This window comes from Megascapheus bottae, chromosome 9, assembly GCF_031878675.1.
Source record: "Megascapheus bottae isolate mThoBot1 chromosome 9, mThoBot2.hap1, whole genome shotgun sequence".
Taxonomy (NCBI): domain Eukaryota; kingdom Metazoa; phylum Chordata; class Mammalia; order Rodentia; family Geomyidae; genus Megascapheus; species Megascapheus bottae.
In genome coordinates, this window is record NC_143517.1 from 6,719,904 (window position 1) to 6,736,490 (window position 16,587).

Sequence of the window (16,587 nt, forward strand, 5' to 3'; positions counted from 1 at the left end):
GACTCTTATCTCCAACAGACTACTCAGAAAAAGTCAGAAGTTGCACTATGGCTCAAGTGATAAAGTGCTAGCCTTGAGCAAAAGAAGACTCAGGGACAGTGCACATACCTTAAGTTCAAACCACAGGTCTGGCACAAAAAAGTAGAAAAATTTGAAAAATTTCAAAATGGAGAAAACAAATGCCATTTACTTGAGATGTCAATAGAAGGAATTAAAAGTTTTTCTCATATTAGAACATTAAATCAGTTTTTGGCATAAACGTCAGGCTTGGAGAAAACCTTTTATTTGATTCTGATAAATTCTTTTTTGCAAGTAGTGGTATTTATCTTGTAGATACAATTGCAGAATATGAATTGTGGAAAACAGTTTTACATACCTGTTCAACGTTGGCTGGCCCGAGATAAAGAGGATGGAGAAATCTGCCGAGAATTTCCTCTTTTAAGTAAAGGACAGCCAGTCCTTCCAGGTAGGGAAGATCTAACTTGGGGCACCACAGATAATACTTAGCTGAAATGCTGAAGGTCAAGAGAACTCTATAATTGCATGTAGAACTCTATAACTAAATGAATTAAACTCTGATTTCTTATCAATTACCTCTGTTGGTGTAGCAGCTGCATCTAAATATTTTTTAGTTGTTTCATCTATAGGCATTCAGTAATATGTTCTTGTCATATAATCTCTTGATAAATCAACAGCAATGCTTCTAAATCAAAATAAGAAAATTAATTATTAGAAGGTCATGAGAAAATTGGATGCCCAGTGAAGCACTGAGCTGAGAAATGCAAATGAATGTGTACTTTTCTTATCGGACTTCCTTTATTTCTGAAAATTTATCTTGAATCAGGAATTGAAAACACGATTGCTCAGTGACTTTCTTAACATTTATCTGAAAGCAAAGATATGTCAAATCTTGTGTAAATGAAGCTGAGAATAAATAGGCTGTTGAGCTACTATGAAATAGTCACTGTTTTCCTGCTATCCAATTCAGGTGTTAAAACTACACAGTAAATATAAATAAGTTCAGGCGTGACTGCTCTGAATTGTCCTGAACTTGTGCTTTTGGGTCCAATAGCCTCGGCTTTGGAAAAGAAGGTGAAAATATATGTGGAAGTTATTAAATGGACAACTAATAAAAATGACTTTTTTCCAGGTTTAGCTGCGCTGCACCATAATTTGATATGTGAGCTTTTCAGTGAAATACATTTTTTTCTGATAATTCAGAGGATCCCTATCATTGTAGGTCATGTAACGTTAGACTTAGGGACATCATCAAATTTTTGTATAAACTTTTGACAGAACATAGTCTGCTACAACATTTTTACAGGCTGAGGAAGCCTTTGTAGTTTTAAAATAAGATCTATTAGCTGTTACATTTTTGAAGTTAAGATGTTTTAAAAAGACACAAATAGCCCTTTTTAATGAATAGAGTTTGCACGAGCTTTGTTATCACCATTCATAAGCACTGTTTGTTTACTGTTGGTAATCCTTCTCACTATTTGTCCTTCTCAGCCCACAACATCACCCAGAGGAAGTTTTCAAGGTGTCTTATCCCTTTCTATTGTTAGCAATGGTGCAGAGATCATTTTTGCTTTACTTTCCAACTCCTATCTATCTATCTATCTATCTATCTATCTATCTATCTATCTATCTATCTATCTATCTATCTAGTTATCATGGGACTTGAATTTAGGGCACTGTCCCTAAGCTTTTTCACTCTTACCAGCTTGAGCCACAATCCCACTTCCTGTTTTCTGGTGGTTAATTGGAGATAATAGTCTCTCAGACTTTCCTTTCCTGGCTGGCTTTGAACCACAATCCTCAGATTCCAACCTTCTGAGTAGCTAGAATTATAGGCCTGACCCACCAGTGCTGGCTGAGCATTTTCTTTTTAGTTTCACTGTGTGAATTGACATTCTTACCATACTGTCCGTGTGGATAGTGTATAAATTTGGTAATAAGCCTTCAGTTATCTAGGACAGTGGAAGGTCTAACAAGTGAAAACCATATTTTTACCTACTGTGCTAGCAACAATGCTGAAATAGCATCTCTGAAGATTACTGACAACACCTGTTGGACCTATAAAAATAAGGAGCCCTGCACTAATGAATTTTTCTCTGCTTTACCTTTTTCCTTAAAGAGTTATGGCAGTGTTTAACATTTAAAAAGTAAAAGTGTTTGCTAGTATACTATCATATACACCTGAAGAAATATTTTGTAGTTATGGGATTTTTTTCCTTTAAACGATGAGTGGCTAAAATAACCCCACGAAAACATACAACCACACAACAACAATAATAACAAAAAGAGAGCAATGAGGACTTTCCTAAGCTGTGTGAATTATCATTTTCAAGCTTATTTTTTAATTTTATTTTTAAATGTGGTAGCATGAGTATCTTAAAAATTCCTATGTATATATTTCAGTAGTGTTATGTATATAAATACTATTGTGCAAAAGGTAGAACTTTGAAAGCCAAAACTTTATACATATAAAATGGTAATTCCCCTTTTCTTCATTACCACCTCTTATTACCAGCTTCCACCATTCTATTTTCATGATCTTAACAATTTTAGATACCTCATATAAATATAATCATATAAATTATCCTTTGGTTACTGGGTTATTTCACCTAGCATGAAGTCATTATAGCTCATCCATAGTATGGCAGATAAACAGGTTTATTTCTTTTTAAAGACTGAATGCTAATCCATTCTGTGTATCTACTACAATGTCTATTTATGATGACATGTGCATTGCTTCAATCTTTTACCTAATATGAGTAGTATTACAATAAAAATATGTGTGCAAATAAATCATTGAGATCCTATACTCAGAAGGATGACTGCTGGATCAGGTGTCTATTTTAATTTCTTAAGGACTCTCTATTCTGTTTTCCATAATAGTTGCTGCATTTACACTTTCACAAGCAATGTACAAGGTTCTTCACAGGCATTGGGATGTAAGAGAATAGAGAAATGAGAATGAATGGTTAGAACATTGTTACCAGCTCTATGTATTAAGTATTCTGTTTCATGCTCCTAAGCCAGCACTGGAGGTTTTTATTTTATTTTTTTATTCCTGAACCCAATGCTTATTTTCAGGTTTCTCATGTACTAAGCTGAGGAATTGTTAGGAGGAAAAATGGTAAACCCACTGATGCTTGGTGTTACTTTCAAAATTTACTCTTTCCCAAATCCACTTCTTCCACACTATTGTGCAATTACTCTTTTCAGAATCCTCATGTAGCTTTTATTTTGCACAAAAACCTCATATTATTCCCCCTTCACAAAATTGGGTCATTTGTATTACAGGAATGAAACCAAATTAAAGACATGAAAAGGAAAAAAAGTCACCATTTACACTAAAACACAATTGTTGAATTAGGGTATTTGTAGATTACTAATATAGTAAAAGAATATTTCCACCTAGATATCTTGAATTTGAAAGACCTGAGGTTACAGGGACCACAGTATGAACCAGAATTGCATCCTGCTTTTAGGTGGAGGGGGGCAGGGAATGGGGGGATGTAAGTGTTGGAATGGGGGGATGTAAGTGTTGGGATGGGGAGTGAGTTCCCTTTGGGAGAGACAGGAGTGAAGTTGGGATAAACCTTGCCACTGTCAAGGCACTGAGTCTTTTTGGAGGCAGGTGCCTGGGAAATCAACTCCAGTGGAAGCAAACTCATTTCTATTCCCCCGAGTCTGGAAAACACAAGAAACGATGTCTCCTTGCTTCCAACATTCCAGTCCTCTGGGGGAGGCCCTGGGTCACCTGGTTCAAGGCAAACCTGAGGGTTTGAAAGGCAAATCTCATGTAGTTTTGTTGTTGTTTTGCCAGTCTTGCGCTTGTACTCATGGCCTGGGCACAGCCTCTCTGTGCTGAAGGCTAGTACTTGAGTCACAACACCCTTTCAGCTCTTTCTGTATAAGTGGTAACAAGGAATCCGAACTCAGGGCTTCACGAATGCTAACAAGCACTCGAGCACTAGGCCACATTCCCGGCTGTCTTGTAGTTTCTAGAGCTGAATTCAGTGGCCAGTGATGCTTTGTCTTACCTGCACCAGAACTCTTGATTATGCACTTAATTTTCAGCTATGCCAGTAACATTAGGCACCTAAAGCTTCTTCTTCTTTTGCTGTCAGTGACAACATATGAAGTGCATGTGGCAACTGGTGAACTGTGGAATGCTGGAACAGTAGCAAATGTCTACATTTCCCTCTATGGGGAAAAGGGAGACTCAGGATCCAGACAACTACTTAGATCAAAGAGCTCCTTCAATTTTGTAAGAGGACAAGTAAGTAACTGGAAATACTTTTGGCTGATTTTAAAAAAGATTTTAATTTGTGGTTAAAAATATCCATAAAATTCCCCATCTAAATCATTTGAACTGTGCAGTTTAAATGTACAGTTGAGCAGTGTTAAATACTCATTAACTAAGTTTCTGCTTTGCAAAGAAGTGGAATAAAAATGGCACACCTGATGCTCCTTTATGATGCTTATAGGAGCAGCCCTGGGTCAGCGGTTGGTCAGCCATACAATCACTGGAGGAGGCAGTTGAGGCTCTGCAGCGCACTGTGCTGCGAATCCCTGACCTCCAGTGTGTTAGGTATATTAAATGTATTCTCGACTGCCAGTGGGTTTATTAGTAGGTAATCCATCATGTCAGGATGCATCTATATTCCTATTGTATAATAGATCTCCAGAACTTTTTCATCTTTTACAACTGGAAATCCACAATTGTTCAATAACAACTCAGTTTTTTTCTCTGGTAATGCCAGGTAGGCACCATTGTGCTTTCTGTTTCTACGAAACAAATGAGTGAGATTTTATAGTAAAGACTTTTTATTTTTCTCCTACTTTGCATTATAACTTTAATGTTCATCTGTATTGTAGCATATGACTACTGTGTGTACCTACACACCACATTGTACTTATTAGGTCATTCATCAAATGGTCCATGGCTTTCCTCTAAACTCTTGGCTCTTGTGAATACTGTAAATATCTCTTTGCGACCAGCATTTCAGTTATTTTGGATATATATCTGAACGTGGGATTGCTGAATCATATGCTAGAGAAATGACTGCAGTCTTTCCCATAGTAGCAATACCATTTTATAGTGCAGTGAGATTGTTTTCAATTTAATTACATCCTGGCCAAGGCATAGTAGTTTTAAAAATAGTAACCATCTCAGTATGTAATGGATGCTGCATCACTGTGGTTTTTATCTGCACTGATCTAATAATTAGATCCTTTACTTATTTTTAATTTTGACTGTTGGCTCTTTTTACTTTATTTTGTTGAAATTTTGTTCCTCCTAACCAAACATCTTTTGACTCTTCTGTTGAGTAATATAATTTGTCTCCATTTTATTAGGGCTAATTTCTGATTTATGAGGTTATTTGGTATAGGACATAATCCCTTGTTTCTTCATTTTCCTTTGACTCTATATGTTGATTTCTAAACATTAGGTAAGAGCTTTTTTTTTTTTTGCCAGTCTTGGGCTTGAGCTCAGGGCCTGAGCATTGTCCTTGGACTTTCTCAAGGCTAGAGCTCTACCACTTGAACCTCAGCACCATTTCCGGCTTTTTTTCTATGTATGTGGTACCGAGGAATCGAACCCGGGTCTTCATGCATGCTAGGCAAGCAGTCTACCACTAGACCAAACTCCCAGCCCAAGAGCTCTTCTTATAACATTGTCTCATTGGCTTTCTGTCGAATGTGGACTGGCCAGAAAGCTAGGCCTGAGATTTGGTGTGCGTAGAGATTTCATGTGTTTGTCCAAAAGACTGTATTTATTTTTGTAGCCCCCATGGGATTAGAATATTCCAAATACAGTAGTGCCTCAACTAGACAGAAGGGATGGAAATCCTGTGAGAAGAATCTAGAAATGTTGGGATATTTGGTGTGTGACTTAGTTCCTTCTCTCTTTAGGGAGAACCTGGGAACTGGAGTTTATCTCCCATTTTCTCTGAACTAAACCCCAGAGAAGTGGAAAATGCCTGTAGTCTTCTTCAGTTTGTACACTGAACACTTGGCTCTGCTATTTGTTGCCCTCTAGAGGCCTTCCAAGTGTCTTACTTATGTCATGAGCTCTTAAAGACAGCTTGGGAAAATGTGCAGTCACACCTCTTTCATGGCAAAACAGGAAAGTAGCCAATTTCCCCTGCTAACCTCACTGAGTCCAGGGGATTTATAAATTCTGAGCCCTATCTGCTCCCAGAAGTCATTGATTCAGTGGTTTGTCCCTCAGGTGCCATCTATTTGGGGAATAAAAACTTCTGTCCTCGTGGAGAGGCTCGAAGTTAGGAATTCTCTCTAAAACAAGGCACTATTTGCAGGACAGCGTTTGTGTATGTTACAGCTTTTTCTGCCTGCTTTGATGTGGGTTGTCAGCTTGTAAAAATCTTTCAATACATTCACCATTTCACTAAGGCTATTGATCTATGTATAATGTTTATTTGGTACCTTTATGGGAGGAAGGAAAGTCAAGAGCCTTTTACTCTGCTGATGTCATTCTACTCAACTACAGTTTAAAGATTTTTTTCTTTTCTAGTTTATTTCTGAGTTTGAATTTTGAGTATAATTTTAATGTGCTTAACTTTGTTAAGACTTATTTATGATATAGCTTATGATGTCTTCTGAAATTTGTTTCCTGTATGTTTGGGAAGATTTCATATTGTATTGGTTGGTGGTTCTGTATTTGTTTGTTAGGTCTATGGCTTTATTTAAGAAAATTTTAATAAATGTCTTTTTTGTATTATTGTTGGTCACAGGGCATGAACTCAGAGCCTGGAAGCTAGCTCTGAGCTCTTTTGCTCAAGGATAGAGCTCTATCATTTTGAGTCATAGTGCCACCCCCAGTTTTCTGGTAGTTAATTGTAGGTTTAGAGTCTCACAGACTTTGCTGCCCTGGCTGGCTTTGAACTACGATCCTCAAATCGCAGACTCTTGAGTGGTTACATTTGCAGGTGCAAAGCCACCAGTGCCGGGCTTAATTAACTTCTTATTAATAAGAAATAAATTAAACTTTGTTTTATTGTTCTTAATTATTAAAAGTGGAACACAGTACAAGAGCGATGACTCAGTATTCGGGTAACCTTGGGTAACCCAAGGTCTTAGAGATATAAACATGGTCTTAGAGATATAAACATAGCTACATAGACATAAAAATCTATGATGGGATATATATACTCTACAGACATAATGTTATATAGATTGATATGTATCTATGACATACAAACACTCAGCTTAATTTTAAAATTCTAAAATCTGTGTGCCAGTGATTGCATATAGAGATTCCTTTCTTGATTACTTGTTTGTTAAACATGAAATTTGAAATATTATGTAAAAATCAGTGTTAATAAAATCATTCAGTCTGGATGTGGTGGCTCACACCTGTAATCCTAGCTACTCAGGAGGCTGAGACCTGAGGATCAAGGTTCAAAACCAGCCTGGGCACGAAAGGACTTGAGACTCTTATATCCAATTAACTCTTGAAAATGGGAAGTGGGGCTTGGCTCAAGGGTAGGGAAGAGCTGAAGAGCTCAGGGCCAGTGCTCAGGCCAAGTTCAAGCTCCATGACCCACAAAAAAAAAGTGGAACATGGAAGTTGCTTGCTATTATTGTGATTGTTTTTCCCATTAATTCTGTCAATGTATGCACTTTGATACTAGGTTCATAAGTACTCATAAATGTTAATGGTTCCTGGTGGGTTAACTGTTGTCATATATAATGTCTTTTTTGAGACAATCTTATTTCTTGTGAACACTTTGACTTAAAATGTACTTTGTTATAAGTACAGCCAGTCATTTTCTCTTTAAATTCTCATTTACGTGGGATATTACTTCCCTGGCATGCACTATGCTTATGTCTGTGTTCTTAGATTTAAAATCAATCTCTTGTTAGATAAATAAATCAGTCAGAATATCATTAGATCTTTTTCTAAAACAATATAATACATAATATTTATAATCTGTTTTTTGGCAAAGTTAATTTATGTATAGTTAAAGGATTCACTAATGGTCAAGGAGTTACTGTTGTCTTTTAGTTTCTGTATGCTTTGTAAGTTTCCCTATTTAATTTCCTTTTAAAACTTCTATCAGTGTTGCCTTCTTGTTTTCATAGTGACCTGCTTTAGCTATCTCTTTTCCATTTTATATATTCTATAGATATTTTATAGATCTAAATTGAACATATGAAAAGAAATCACATATTATTCTTTCTGTGTCTGGTTTACTTTGCTTAATATAATAACCTCAGTTTTTATCTATTTTCCTGTAAATGATATAATATCATTTAAGAGCTGACTAGTACTCCATCACATTTTTTTCCATATATTTTTTTATTGTAATTAATTAAAAGGGTTACATTATATTCACCAGATAGAAGGTGCATTATTGCTTTACAAACATTGATACCCTTTCTCATGTTTTGGTCCCCATTTCCCTCCCCCAACCCCTGCCTCTCATCTTGTTTTCCCCCCCTTCCCTATTCAATTTCAAATAACCAAATACGCATGTATCCAATATATCAGATAACAAGGTGAAATACTGTAACAATATGAGATAACCAAGGGACAGCAAAAGAGATGAGAGATAACATAGTACATTAAGGACAACAGTCACTCATTATATGGCTTTTGTTTCTATATCCTGGAGGTCCTTACTTTTAGTGTCGTACTATATGGCCTTATGTACCTAGGTTTTGTTCTATTGTAAATCTCTGTTAGTAGAGCCCAAGGTTTCTACTGATTATGACAAATGAAGGAAACCATTGAGCCTATGTTCCTTTGAGTCTGGATTACTTCACTTAATATGATTTTTTTCTAAGTCTTTCCATTTCCTTACAAATGGGGCAATGTCGTTCTTTCTGACAGCAGCACAGAATTCCGTTGTCTATAAATAACACATCCAGATGCCCCTCAGTTGATGAGTGAGTCTATCACATTTTTTTTATTCATTAATCCACTGAAGGGCACCTGATTCCAAAGCTTTATTATTCTGAGTAGGAATAAGTATGAATATATAGCTTTCTCTTCTGTATTTTAACCTACATTACTTTGGCTCCATGTCCAGGAATAGTATAACAGGATTATGTGGTAGGTAGTTTTCTTTTTAGTTTATTGAGGAATATCCTACTAATTTCCATAGTGGCTGCACATATATACATTCCTACCAACAACATTTGTCCTTGACATCCTCACAGTATTTGTTTTCTGGCTGATGGCTTTTTAGCTTGGAATGAAGGGAACTTCAATTTTGTTTTTTTTTTTTTTTTTTGCAGGGACTATTAAGCCCTCATAATTTTTAATTGGTTTCATCATGACCTATTCATATGTGCGTGTAATGTTCATTGATTATATTTTTCACTCTATTACTCTCTCTTGTTTCCAATCTTTCTTCCCACTGGTCTCCTGCCTCTTCCCAAATAGTCTTCCTTCTACTTCTATATTGTTTTTAAAAATCATTTCAGACCTGCTCAATGCCCTAAAATATGTGATCTAGTTTGAAGAAACCTCTAGTGGTGTTGAAAAGAATTTATATTTTACAGCTGTTGCATGAAATATTTTGTTTGTTGAGACCATTTGATCAATTTTGTAGCTTACCTCTGAAATTTCTATGCTTTTGGTCTGGATGATCTATGTACTGATCAGATTAGGATATTGAAGTCACACACTGTTATTGTACCTGAACCTACCTGTCCCTTTATATCTAATAGTTTTTATTTTGTGAAATTGAGTGTACCAACATTTGTTACATATAAATTTATAATCATTGTATATTCATGATGGCTCATTCTCTTTTTAAATAGTGACCTTTATCTTTTCTGACTCAGTTTGGTATAAACTGTCCTTTGTTGAATAGGAGTACAGCTTGTATCTGTCTCTTAGAAAATAAATTGTTGGATCTTACCTATTTGTGTAATTATAATGGGAGTTTTAACAAGAGGTGGTGGTTGTTACTGTTTTTCTGTTTTTAGTATGATTCTTTAAAAAATTTTTATAACTTTATTTTTACAGTATGCATCTCTCAAAAGCTGTTTCATTTAAAAAACTAGTGCCTTTCTGTTATTTTCTTTCAATTTATTTATCTTTAGAGTTTGTTGGTCTATTATGTTGAGCATGTTTGATCTTTTCCTAATTCCCGTGTACATCTCTATATAACACATGTGAAATGTCTTTTCTTTTTTCTGAGCTCTCTTGTGACTTTCTCATTTGCGTACAGGATTTCTTTAAGTATCTTCTTCAATGTTTTGTGTATGCAGGCACAGTTGTCATGAACTGCTTTACTGTGTACTTCTCTCGTAAAGTTTTTATTTCTCCACTGGTTTTTAAATAATAACTTTTAGATATAGTAATCCTTGTTGGCAGTTATTTACTATTGGAGCATCAGATATTAGTCTTTATTTGTTCTGACTTTTAGGTTTTATTGAGATCTGTGGTTCTAGTAAGTTTCCTTTGTAAGTCAGTTAACAGTTTATCTTGCAGTTTTCAGTATTCTTTGTTCTGTAGCCTTGATATTTTAACTTACAACATAGAGCAAATATTTTTGGATGCTTATTTGACGTTTTAAATGCCTGTTCTCATTGAATATTCCTACCCTTTTTAGAGCTGAGAAGTTTTCTAGTATAATTTGTTTGAATAGGTTTTCTATTCCTTTAGTTTGTAACTCAGCTCCTTCTTTTACCCTATGAGTTCTTAGGCTTGTTCTCTCAATCAAGGTTCTTGAAAGCTGTTATTATGCTTGCTAATTACTTTTTTCTTTATTGCTGTTTGAATGTAAAATTTCTTTTGTTTTATTTTCAATCCACAATATGGTTTCTTCTGTTTCGTCTGGTCTTTTGGTGATGCTTTCCATTGTGTTTAAAATTTTTTTCATTTTTCATTTCCTATTTTCCTTCCCAACAATAATTTTATCTTGAAATATATATAATATTTTCTAAATAATGTATTTGTGCTATGATTACTTGTAGAGACCACAAATGTGTGCTTTTATGACAAATTTTTAAATTAAAATGAGAAAGATTATCCTTGAAAATTTATTATATTCTACAAGTTAGTATCGTTTTTGTTTGGACTTTTAAAATATATACAGATTTGTGTATTTGCTTAATGAACATACTTTTTTCCAGTTACTTTTTTCTGGCAGCTTTGTATTGAACTAAGGGTCTTGTGCTTGCAAGGCAAGCACCGTACTACTTGAACCCTCATAATTACTAAAAGTAGTTACCGAAAGCCTTTAGCACCCCTCACAGTTACTTTTACTGCATTTGAATTAGTACTTTGGGGAGAAATTGAAGTCATAGTCTGTCTAATTATACTATTTTCGTTGGTTTATAGACTGACACCTTTCTCCTAGAAGCTGTACACCTTGGAAAGTTGTTCAAGATTGTGATAGGTCATGATGGACTTGGTCCAGGTAAGGCTCTTCCACAGAGAGATAATAGAGATCTGATTCCATTCTACTTACGTGAACTCTGTATATGTTCAGCAAACAATGACAAAAATCTTATCTTTAAGTATTGTGTCTGAAATAAAAATATTATTGACCGTTGGAAGTGGGGCTGTGGCTCAAAGTGGTAGAGTGCTAACACTGAGCAAGAGAGCTCAGGGATAGTGCCCGAGGCCCTGAGTTCAACCCCCTATGACTGACCAAAATTTAAAAAGTGTTATAGCCAAATGTGTTTTAAAATTAATGTACTTTTCCTCAAAATTCCATAGGTTTGGCTAAAAACCTCTAGGAAAACTTATCACGCTAGAAAGAATTTTTTAAACAAATCAGTGTATTCTGTGTATGTATGTATGTTGTAGTAGAAGGCAGTAATCTGGCATGCTGGTGATGGAGGAAGCAATATTGTGTTCTGTCAGTGACATTCCTTGAAGGCTAGTGGTTGAACTATAGAGATCTGTTAAAGAGATTGTTTTGACAGCCAGGTCTCAGCAGTGCTTCCAGCTACCATTTTGTTTATGCTTCTTCCCAGGAGATGACATATTTTTCGAATAAATGTATTTTCTTGCTGTAAAAAAACCATAACATAAGATCCATTTGATGAAGAAATTCTAAAGATTATTTACCAAAATAAAAAAAGATTAAAAAAACCAAAAGTATCAAACAATAAATTTTCTTCTTAAAAGTACCAAAGTATAATTTTCATGTAAGGAATAAAGTTCCATAGAAATGTATAGTGAACATATGCTTAGATAATTAATGAAACAATTAACCAGTTAACAATGCTGGTTCAATTTGGCTATAAGAAACACAAAAATATATACACACAATGAAGACAAAAATAGTGAGGAAGATTGACAAATTAAAGCCAAGGATTGTTGCTTATGCATATATTCCTAATTAGGAGGTAGAGATCAGGAAGATCATAGTTTGAGGCCAGCCACAAAAAAACACAAAAAATTGTGAGCCTGATGCCTGTGGTTCACACCTGTAATCCTAATTACTCAGGAACCTAAGATCTGAGGATCATGGTTTGAAGCCAGTCTGGGCCGGAAAGTCTGTGAGAATCTCATTTCCAATAAAATATTCAGAAAAGGCTGGATGTGTAGAGTGCTAGCTATGAGTAAACAAAGCTCAGGAACAGTGGCCAGGCCCTGAATTCATGCTCTCTTCTGATTCTCTCTTTCCCTGTTTCCCTCCCTGCTTGCTTGCTTCCTTGCTTCCTTCCTTCCTTTCTATGCTGGTCCTGGGACTTGAACTCAAGGCCTAAGCACTGTCCTTGAGGTTTTGTGCTCAAGCCTAATGCTCTACCATGTGAACATCAGCTCTACTTTTGTTTTTTTGGTGGTTAGAGATGAGTCTCTTTGACATTCCTGCCTAGGTTTGCTTCAAATCTATGTCTTCAGATCTCAGCCCCTGAGTAGCTAGGATTACAGATGTGAGCCACCGGCATCTGGCTCCTTTTACTGGTTTATTATAAAGAATATTTTAAAGGATACAGATGAAGAGCTGGATGTTAAAAGAACCCAGGGCATGGTGTTTGGGAGAAGTCCTGTAGCTGCCTTGACATTTACAGGTTGTATCTTCTTCTGAGCACCTGTTTTCACAACCCTGAAGTTTTGTTTTGTTTTGTTTTGTTTTATGGTGACTTTATTACATATTTACAATTGTTAAATCATTAGTCACTGGCAATCAGTTCCCCTCAAGCCTTCTGGAAGTAGACTCCTTTGGAGGAAGCAGTTTTTATCACTAAACCCCTGCTGCATGTCTTCTCAGCATACAAAAATACATCACTTTGGAGATCTGAAGTGTTTTAGGAACTCTGTGTCAGGAAATATGGGAGAAGACAAAATATGTATTTCTTATCATAAATCACATTTAACTGGCACTAATAGAGTAAAAACAAATAACATTAAGTTCAACAAGATATATATGAAATTAAAAAATATTAAGAGGAGCCGGGAGTTTGGCCTAGTAGTAAAGTGCTTGCCTAGCACGCACGAAGACCTGGGTTCAATTCCTCAGTACCATACATAGGAAAAAGCTGGAAGTGGTGCTGAGGCTCAATTGGTAGAGCTGTAGCCTTGATAAAGTCCAAGGACAGTGCTCAAGCCCTGAGCTCAAGCCCAGGTCTGGCAAAACAAAAAATATTAAGAAAAATGTATGGAAGAAAATAATAAAGATAAAAATAGACTTCCATTTAAAAAAACAGAGGAATCCATAAGAATGGTGTGAGGCTAAAAGGCTTCTATTAATGTTAGAAAAAACATAGGAAAGTATAAGTTTTATTATCGATAATTTTGAATGGTTTTCACTGAATTGTGTATACAGTAAAGAACATTAATATTGTAACATCATAAATTATAATAATTATTGTTAAGATACTAGAAAGTACAAAACTATCACAATATCACTATGTATGATAAGAACTAAAGGTAAAAAGGTGTTGCATTCAGAAATAAAAAATAGAGCATGGTGTCTCTCTCCATTTGACAGCAAAAAAAAAAAAAGAATGGTGTGAATCGTGTGAATATAAAATGTTCCCTGAAGGTCATGCATTGGCGGTTTGGTCCACATATCGGATGTGGTGCTGGAATTTGGATTAGCCAATGAGTTGTTCAAAGGTTGTCCTTCTTCCTGGCCTTTTTCTCACTCTCTCTTTTCCTGGCTACTATGAGGTTGGCTGTTTTTCTCTATCATCCTTTTCCACAATGATGGGCTGAAATCTCTGAAACCATGAGCCAAAATAAACCTTTAATTTTTTGGGTTTTTTGGTCTGTCATAAGGCTTGACTCTGGGCCTGGGCACTGTCCCTGAGCTCTTCAGCTCAAGGCTACTACCCTACCCCTGGAGCTACAACACCACTTCTTTTTCTGGTGGTTAATTGGAGATAAGAGTCTCACCGGACTTTGTGCCTGGGCTGACTTTGAACCTCAATCCTCAGATCTCAGTCTCCTGAGTAGCTAGGATTGTAGGCGTGAGTCACCAGTGCCAGGCACTTTTAAGTTTTTTTTTAATGCCAAATATTTGTCACAGCAATAAACACTGATTAACACAAACTGGATCTTAGGAAAAAGTCAACTATTTTAAACTGAAAATGGTAAATTAATGAAAAAAAGAAAGTAGATACCCAACATTAGATTGAGAACTTGCATACAACTATAAACACATAAATAATAAAAACTTTGAGATTTCAATACCCAACTACTAGATAATGAATAAAAGAAATAAGAGAACTTAGGAAGTTGTCTTTTTACTCATTAGCAGTTTTTATTAGAAAATATGAATAACCTTAAAGTAGCAGCAGACAATAGCAAATATTTAAAAAATGAACATCAACAAATTGTCTCATAGAGGAATTGTATGGGACAGGGAATGATCTAGACTAGGAACATGTATAATAGTCCTTGTTTAGTGCTGAAAGAAGAGGTGCACGGGGATGGGGAAAGGTGTGGTTGGAATAGCACTTCTTTGGGGATGATGATCAGTGTGGTGGTGTTCGCTCAACTACAGATATAAGTATAACCATCAAATGTACTACAGGCCATGGAATCTATTTAAATGGGTAACCTTTATCTAGAAATTACTTCCCAGTAAAACTGTTAAAAATAATTATGTTGTTTATCCAGAAAAGTCTATAGGCAATAATAGCCAAAAACATTTTGGAAAAGATTAACAAGGAAAAATCTCATTACAATGCATCAAAATGACAGCTTTTAAAATAGTTTGGTGACAGTCACAGGGATGGGAAGATAAATAAGTGGCGCAGAATGAGGTCGAAACCAGTGAATTTCATACAAATTAACCAACTGATAATCAGAAACCAATTCCACATGACTGAAAAATACTTGATATTGGAAGAAATAAATATTTTGAGATTTAATGATTCTAAGCTAGATTTCAATTAAATCTTTTATTCTGAGAAGTCATATTCAAATGGATTTTTGTATCAAATAATGCAGAGAGACATGAATCTTTTATTCAGTTTCTCCCAAAGATACCATCTTGTAAAGGTGATATCCAGAACACTCTCACTGGCTGGCTATTGATAGTGATACAGTTAGTACATGGAAGTGTCCCATCATTGTGTCCACCACACTGCTCTTTCATGACCATATCCTTGTCTTCTCTACTCTCTCTTCAGTTCTCTATTCTCAGGAAATCACTAAGCTATACTGGGCTGCTCAAATTTCTCAGTTTTATTTCTTCAGAATAGCCATTGTGTTATGCATAGTGTCCCAATTCCCAGTCTTGTAATAGGAAATGTATTTTAAGTATATTAATATACTAAAGTATTATAGCATTTTAAAAACTCTAGCCAACAATAGGTAGAAGTGTGGCAATAATCGTATATAATGTTAGATGCATGTTTTGAGTGATAAATGCTCACTTGCTACTGTGTCATGTTATCCCCAAGTCTAAGAGGCTTTGTTCACTAAGTCTGATACCAATTGGAAAGCCTCTCAGTCATTAAAGGTTCAAGGCCTGACCAGAATTCTGTGCTTCAGTTGTTGCATGCCCTTCTAGAGTCAGCATAGAAGCTGGAGTTGTCTAGAGAATGTGACTTGTCTTCTGTAACCAGAAAAGAGGGAGAAGTATGATGAGCATATAGCTTATGTATACATAGCAGGACACCAACCCATTTCAGAATGGGATCCAATCTGATTGGACATATACCGACCTGTTATACATAGACATAAAAAAGTCGAAAATGTATGAACCAAAATGACAGATTTTGTAGGTGCTGTAAATTCACTTATTATTACACTAATGAGTAATGTTTTGAATAATATAAAATATCCTATGCCTTATGTGAGAATGTAATCCATTAAATAGACTCCTATTCAGTCCACTAACCCTACAGAAACAACTTGGTTTTCTTTAGGAACTCATATTTGTTAGTTCTAGTCTTGAGTCTTGAGACTTTCTCACTCATGGAAAGAGTACACTAAAGATGTAGACAAAGTATTTATGTAATAGCTCTATAAAAAGTTAACTTATGAAAATTTTAAGGTCAATTCCTCTTTACACCTAAGAGTTTATCAGCTTTTCAAATCTGTTTCAGAATTTTGGTCACATGTTTTTCCTTCTGTGGACAAGTAATTATTAGTTCTTGGGGGGCATCTGAAAATAAAATGAACGT

The 16,587-nt window shown here is 35.5% G+C and overlaps 1 protein-coding gene across 1 annotated transcript in view; it reads left to right on the forward strand.

Annotated features, from left to right (window-relative positions):
* Positions 1–16,587, forward strand: part of LOC150058740 (lipoxygenase homology domain-containing protein 1-like) — a 106,823-nt gene that overhangs the window by 7,821 nt on the left and 82,415 nt on the right. The window contains exons 4-6 of the mRNA XM_090339668.1: positions 334–466; positions 4,140–4,291; positions 11,336–11,414. Of these exons, the coding sequence (XP_090195794.1) occupies positions 334–466; positions 4,140–4,291; positions 11,336–11,414 (364 nt within the window). The remainder of the gene's footprint in view (positions 1–333; positions 467–4,139; positions 4,292–11,335; positions 11,415–16,587) is intronic.